The sequence below is a fragment of the Penaeus vannamei genome, chromosome 6 (assembly GCF_042767895.1).
Source record: "Penaeus vannamei isolate JL-2024 chromosome 6, ASM4276789v1, whole genome shotgun sequence".
Classification (NCBI taxonomy): domain Eukaryota; kingdom Metazoa; phylum Arthropoda; class Malacostraca; order Decapoda; family Penaeidae; genus Penaeus; species Penaeus vannamei.
The window spans coordinates 16,105,840-16,113,122 of NC_091554.1; the positions used below are offsets into that span (position 1 = coordinate 16,105,840).

Sequence of the window (7,283 nt, forward strand, 5' to 3'; positions counted from 1 at the left end):
TATATATATATATATATATGTATATATATATATATATATATATATATATATATATATATATATATATACATACATATATATATATATATATATATATATATATATATATATATATATATATATATATATATATGTATGTATATTCATATATGTATACACATATGCATATATATACATATGCATAAATAAATATATATATGTATATATTTATATATTTATATAAATATATATATATATATATATATATATATATATATATATATATATATATATATATATATATATATATGTATATATATACAAATAAATATATATATATATATATATATATATATATATATATATATATATATATATATATATATATATATATTTATATAAATGAATATATATATATATATATATATATGTATATATATATATATATATATATATATATATATATATATATATATATATATATGTGTGTGTGTGTGTGTGTGTGTGTGTGTGTGTGTGTGTGTGTGTGTGTGTGTGTGTGTGTGTGTGTGTGTATATATATATATATATATATATATATATATATATATATATATATATATATATATATATATATATATATATATATATATGAGACCTTGTTAACATTCATGAGGTCACCTTGGTATCGAAAGGTCGAATGGTAGCGCCCACTACTTTTGGGAATGGATGCTTCTGCTGCAAGGAAAGTTTGTGATGTGAAGTGATCAACAGCATCTTGAATGCACGAAATAATTCACAGATTCCTGTATTACTGCAGTTGATCTAAAAAATGTATTCTGCACGGTTAGGTCGCTATCTCTTCACTCCGTTGGCTGGAATGCTGTTCACTCCCCCAAGAGTAATGGAAAGTGGACGTTTCCATAACCTGCCGAGTGAAATCCAACCAGTTTATAACTATTCACATTTGGTTTAGAAAATTCCTGTTTGATACTATAATTTTGTTTGTTATCAACTTAGAGGGATTTATGTGGAATACAGAAATGACCTGAATGGGATATGATCTGAAATAAAGTTTTAAATCATACAATTATTGTATAGTTCAACTAAGTCCAGATGTGGTCTGTGAGAGGGAGGTGGGAGAACTTTAGTTGGTTTTGTTAAAGTACAAAATAAAAGTTTGAAGTTAATATCTTTAACAGATGAATTACCCTTATTCTTAAGTCCATTTGCATCTAAGTCCTCTGATAAGGTACACGGTTTACTTTCATTAATGATATATTAAATAACCCTCAGGTAATATTAGAATCAGGTCTTCCACAAACTGAACCAATTAGTAGATTACTTGGTAAGTCTTGTTTCATTATATAGGTACTTATAAAAAAGGTAGTACCTTAGTAATGAATTTAATCAACCATTCATATACAGTGCCATCCCACCTGAGGGGTGCGAAATATAGTTGATATAACAGATAGAGGACAATTTTAGAACAGTATTTAATGTCGTCTGATAATTTTGTTGCACAGAAAGCCATAATATTTCAGCATATTTTGTAGAATATGGGTAGAGGTGTACTAAGAGTGCTATTAATGTTTATAAGTTTAAAGGTCATTACCAAAATTGATAATTTATTAAGGAGAATCATCAGTGAAATGAAAATAATTTTTAGAATCATATTAGCTCAAAGCTGTCACAAGTTACTTAGTCACGAGCAAAGAAATCATTCCAAGAGATGCTTCAAACATTTTGATGTTAGGAACTTTTCTGATCAAATAACAATGACAATAATAATAATCTAAAGGACATTCATGGTACCAGGAAAAGAGAATACGGTCTATCACCAGGAATGCTTAGAACACGCTGACCACTCTGCTGCACAATGAAATACCTGTAATATCTACTTCCACTACAAAATGTCTGAAATATTTACTTCCATGAGTGGTGCTTTCATGGTCAGCCTTCATTAGCTTCTTTGGTTGCAGCTGTGGTTTATGGTTCTTGGGGCACGCTCCCGGAGACCTGGGAGACGCTTTGGAAACTGGTTTGGGAAGTTGGGTTGGGGAGTTGGGTTGGGGAGCTAGGTTGAGAAGTTAGGTTGGGGAGTTGGGTTGGGGAGCTGGGTTAGGGAGTTGGGTTGGGGAGTTGGGTTAGGGAGTTGGGTTGGGGAGTTGGGTTGGGGAGTTGGGTTGGGGAGCTGGGTTAGGGAGTTGGGTTGGGGAGTTGGGTTTGGGAGTTGGATTTGGGAGTTGGATTGGGAAGTTGGGTTTGGGATTTGGATTGGGAAGTTGAGTTTGGGAGTTGGGCTTGGGAGTTGGGTTTAGGAGTTGGGCTGGGAAGTTGGATTGGGAAGTTGGGTTTGGGAGTTGGGTTGGGAAGTTGGATTGGGAAGTTGGGTTTGGGAGTTGGGTTGGGAAGTTAGATTGGGAAGTTGGGTTTGGGAGTTGGATTGGGGAGTTGGGTTTGGGAGTTGGGTTTGGGAGTTGGGTTGGGGAGTTGGATTGGGTAGTTGGGTTGGGAAGTTGGGTTTGGGAGTTGTGTTGGGGAGTTGGGTTGGCGAGTTGGGTTGGGAAGTTGGGTTTGGTAGCTGGGCTTGCGAGTTGGGTTTGGGAGTTGGATTGGGAAGTTGGGTTTGGGAGTTTTGTTTGGGAGTTGGGTTGGGAAGTTGGGTTAGGGAGTTGGGTTTGGGAGTTGGATTGCGAAGTTGGGTTGGGGAGTTGGGTTTGGGAGTTGGGTTTGGGAGTTTGGTTTGGGAGTTGGGTTGGGAAGTTGGGTTTGGGAGTTTGGTTTGGGAGTTGGGTTGGGAAGTTGGGTTTGGGAGTTGGGTTGAGAAGTTGGGTTAGGGAGTTGGGTTGAGAAGTTGGGTTAGGGAGTTGGGTTTGGGAGTTGGATTGGGAAGTTGGGTTTGGGAGTTGGGTTGAGAAGTTGGGTTTGGGAGTTGGGTTGGGAAGTTGGGTTTGGGAGTTGGATTGGGAAGTTGGGTTTGGGAGTTGGGTTTGGGAGTTGGGTTGGGAAGTTGGGTTTGAGATGTGTATTGCGAGGTTGGGTTTGGGCGTTGGGTTTGGAATTTGGGTTGGGACGTTGGGTTTGGGAGTTGGGTTTGAGAGTTGGGTTGGGGAGTTGGGTTGAGAAGTTGGGATGGGGAGTTGGGCTGGGAAGTTGGGTTTGGGAGTTGGGTTGGGACTTTGGGTTTGGGAGTTGGGTTTGGGAGTTGGGTTTGGGAGTTGGGTTTGGGAGTTGGATTGGGAAGTTGGGTTTGGGAGTTGGGTTTGGGAGTTGGGTTGGGAAGTTGGGTTGGGAAGTTGGGTTTGGGAGTTGGGTTGGGAAGTTGGGTTGGGAAGCTGGGTTTGGGAGTTGGGTTGGGAAGTTGGGTTTGGGAGTTGGATTTGACTGTTGGCTTTGCGTGCTGGGTTGGGGAGTTGTGTTAGGGAGTTGAATTGGGAAGTTGGGTTTGGGAGTTGGGTTTGGGAGTTGGGTTTGGGAATTGGGTTTGGGAGTTGGGTTTGGGAGTTGGGTTGAGAAGTTGGGTTGGGGAGTCGGGTTGGGATGTTGGGTTTGGGAGCTGGGTTGGGAAGTTGGGTTTGGGAGTTGGATTGGGAAGTTGGGTTGGGGAGTTGGGTTGGGGAGTTGGGTTGGGGAGTTGGATTGGGAAGTTGGGTTAGGGAGTTGGTTTTGGGAGTTGGATTGGGAAGTTGGGTTGGGGAGTTGGGTTGGGAAGTTGGGTTTGGGAGTTGGGTTTGGGAGCTGGGTTTGGGAGTTGGGTTGGGAAGTTGGGTTTGGGAGTTGGATTGGGGAGTTGGGTTTAGGAGCTGGGTTGGGGAGTTGGGTTAGGGAGTTGGATTGGGAAGTTGGGTTTGGGAGTTGGGTTTCGGTGTTGGGTTGGGGAGTTGGGTTTGGGAGTTGGATTGGGAAGTTGGATTGGGGAGTTGGGTTTGGGAGTTGGGTTTGGGAGTTGGGTTGGGAAGCTGGGTTTGGGAGTTGGATTGGGAAGTTGGGTTTGGGAGCTGGGTTGGGGAGTTGGATTGGGAAGTTGGGTTAGGGAGTTGGATTGGGAAGTTGGGTTTGGGAGTTGGGTTTGGTAGTTGGGTTTGGGAGTTGGGTTTGGGAGTTGGGTTTGGGAGTTGGGTTTGGGAGTTGGGTTTGGGAGTTGGGTTGGGATGTTGGGTTGGGGAGTTGGGTTGGGAAGTTGGGTTTGGGAGTTGGGTTGGGGAGTTGGGTTTGGGAGTTGGGTTTGGGATTTGGGTTGGGGAGTTGGGTTGGGAAGTTGGGTTTGGAGTTGGATTGGGGAGTTGGGTTTGGGAGCTGGGTTGGGGTTATGATTGGGAAGTTGGGTTTGGGAGTTGGATTGGGAAGTTGGGTTTGGGAGTTGGGTTGGGGAGTTGGGTTGGGGAGTTGGGTTGGGGAGTTGGGTTGGGAAGTTGGGTTGGGGTGTTGGGTTGGGGAGTTGGGTTTGGGAGTTGGGTTGGGGAGTTGGGTTTGGGAGTTGGGTTGGGAAGTTGGATTGGGAAGTTGGGTTGGGGAGTTGGGTTGGGGAGTTGGGTTGGGAAGTTGGGTTAGGAAGTTGGGTTTGGGAGTTGGGTTGAGAAGTTGGGATGGGGAGTTGGGTTGGGAAGTTGGGTTGGGGAGTCGGGTTGGGAAGTTGGGTTGGGGAGTTGGGTTGGGAAGTTGGGTTTGGGAGTTGGGTTGGGAAGCTGGGTTTGGGAGTTGGGTTGGGTAGTTGGGTTGGGTTGTTGGTTTGGGAGTTGGGTTTGGGAGTTGAGTTGGGAAGTTGGGTTTGGGAGTTGGATTGGGATGTTGGGTTTGGGAGTTGGGTTGGGGAGTTGGGTTGGGGAGTTGGGTTTGGGAGCTGGGTTGGGGAGTTGGGTTAGGGAGTTGGATTGGGAAGTTGGGTTTGGGAGTTGGGTTGGGGAGTTGGGTTGGGGAGTTGGGTTTGGGAGTTGGGTTTGGGAGTTGGGTTGGGGAGTTGGGTTTGGGAGTTGGGTTGGGGAGTTGGATTGGGGAGTTGGGTTTGGGAGCTGGGTTGGGGAGCTGGGTCAGGGAGTTGGATTGGGAAGTTGGGTTTGGGAGTTGGGTTGGGGAGGTGGGTTGGGGAGTTGGGTCTGGGAGTTGGGTTTGGGAGTTGGACTGGGGAGTTGGGTTGGGAAGCTGGGTTTGGGAGTTGGGTTGGGGAGTTGGGTTTGGGAGTTGGGTTTGGGAGTTGGGTTTGGGAGTTGGGTTGGGGAGTTGGATTGGGGAGTTGGGTTGGGGAGTTGGATTGGGATGTTGGGTTTGGGAGTTGGATTGGGGAGTTGGGTTTGGGAGCTGGGTTGGGGAGTTAGGTTAGGGAGTTGGGTTGGGAAGTTGGGTTTGGGAGTTGGATTGGGAAGTTGGGTTTGGGAGTTGGATTGGGAAGTTGGATTGGGGAGTTGGGTTTGGGAGTTGGGTTTGGGAGTTGGGTTGGGAAGCTGGGTTTGGGAGTTGGATTGGGAAGTTGGGTTTGGGAGCTGGGTTGCGGAGTTGGATTGGGAAGTTGTGTTAGCGAGTTGGATTGGGAAGTTGGGTTTGGGAGTTGGGTTTGGTAGTTGGGTTTGGGAGTTGGGTTTGGGAGTTGGGTTTGGTAGTTGGGTTTGGGAGTTGGGTTTGGGAGTTGGGTTGGGATGTTGGGTTGGGGAGTTGGGTTGGGAAGTTGGGTTTGGGAGTTGGGTTGGGGAGTTGGGTTTGGGAGTTGGGTTTGGGATTTGGGTTGGGGAGTTGGGTTGGGAAGTTGGGTTTGGGAGTTGGATTGGGGAGTTGGGTTTGGGAGCTGGGTTGGGGTTATGATTGGGAAGTTGGGTTTGGGAGTTGGATTGGGAAGTTGGGTTTGGGAGTTGGGTTGGGGAGTTGGGTTGGGGAGTTGGGTTGGGGAGTTGGGTTGGGAAGTTGGGTTGGGGTGTTGGGTTGGGGAGTTGGGTTTGGGAGTTGGGTTGGGGAGTTGGGTTTGGGAGTTGGGTTGGGAAGTTGGATTGGGAAGTTGGGTTGGGGAGTTGGGGTGGGGAGTTGGGTTGGGAAGTTGGGTTAGGAAGTTGGGTTTGGGAGTCGGGTTGGGAAGTTGGGTTGGGGAGTTGGGTTGGGAAGTTGGGTTGGGGAGTCGGGTTGGGAAGTTGGGTTGGGGAGTTGGGTTGGGAAGTTGGGTTTGGGAGTTGGGTTGGGAAGTTGGGTTTGGGAGTTGGGTTGGGAAGTTGGGTTGGGAAGTTGGGTTGGGGAGTTGGGTTGGGTTGTTGGGTTTGGGGGAAGTTGGGTTTGGGAGTTGGGTTTGGGAGTTGGGTTTGGGAGTTGGGTTTGGAAGCTGTGTTGGGGAGTTGTGTTGGGGAGTCTGTGTTGGGAAGTTGGGTTGGGGAGTTGGGTTGGGGAGTTGGGTTGGGAAGTTGTGTTGGGGAGTTGTGTTGGGGAGTTGGGTTAGGGAGTTGTGTTGGGGAGTTGTGTTGGGGAGTTGTGTTGGGGAGTTGGGTTAGGGAGTTGGGTTGTGGAGTTGGGTTGGGGAGTTGGGTTTCTCTCTTGCAGCAGAGAAAACTCTTGCACATAGCAGCAAAGAGGAATATTAGTGGTGACTAGTGTACAAGGTGGTGTGTTGGGGAGGTGAGGGAGAGACATTATCTGGGAGACCGATGGCAGCCTCTCTTGGTCGCATCTTCAGAACGGCCAGTTTACAATGGCTGAAAAACACGCACTTGCCTTCATGTGTTGCTGCAAGGAATACATTCACCTGCTGTTTCCTGAACATGACTGTGGCAGGGCAGAGGTCCTCATTGAAGACCATGCGGGATCCCTGAAGTTTCATCGATTGCACAGAGGAGCATCTCTTTCACCAAAGAAAAGAAAGAAAGAAAAAAATAAAGATCTACAATGTTCCTTAGTTCCGCTGAGGTCGAGGACACATTCCTTATACGATGGATACAGTCTATGGTCGACTCCTTGCTCTGTTTCTCCCTCGTTATTTTTTTCCATTTTGAACAGGCATTGTTCAACATTTTTAAATTTTGAATATAAGCTAAACCAACAATCGAGAGACTGTTTTCTGGCCTCAACAAAAAAATCCAAACGGTCTTCAGGGTCATCCTCCAATTTCTGTTAAGCATTTACTCCCCATTCTTTCCAGCTTCAGAAGCGAGTCGCTTGTTTTTCGCTTCATTTCAAGTACTTCATTCTGCATGTCCTACCGCCAGTTGAAGAAATTCCACTTTCACTAATTCACATATTTGTGCGCTGACGGGTAACGGAAATTCACGTGGCGTATTTATCTATTCAGCCTATGGAATTACTACCGAATTTCTTGAGCATTACTTGGAACACCTCGTGACCCATTCCGATGT

The 7,283-nt window shown here is 45.8% G+C and overlaps 1 protein-coding gene across 1 annotated transcript; it reads right to left on the minus strand.

Annotated features, from left to right (window-relative positions):
* Positions 1-2,105: 2,105 nt before the first annotated feature.
* LOC113812948 (cell surface glycoprotein 1) lies at positions 2,106-6,751 on the minus strand. Its single transcript, XM_070122395.1, has 3 exons — positions 6,646-6,751; positions 3,359-3,959; positions 2,106-3,138 (listed from the first exon to the last, which is right to left on the minus strand). The coding sequence occupies exons 1-3, from the start codon at positions 6,749-6,751 to the stop codon at positions 2,106-2,108; spliced, it is 1,740 nt and encodes a 579-aa protein (XP_069978496.1).
* Between the last annotated feature and the right edge of the window lie 532 nt (positions 6,752-7,283).

Coding starts and splice junctions, on each gene's coding strand:
- LOC113812948 (XM_070122395.1), bottom strand. CDS start 6,751: ATGAAACTTCAGGGATCCCGCATGGTCTTCAATGAGGACCTCTGCCCT. Junction 3,960..6,645: donor CCTTGCAGCAACACATGAAG/GCAAGTGCGTGT, acceptor TCCCCAACCCAG/CTCCCAAACCCAACTTCCCA. Junction 3,139..3,358: donor ACAACTCCCCAACCCAGCAC/GCAAAGCCAACA, acceptor CCAAACCCAAAG/TCCCAACCCAACTCCCAAAC.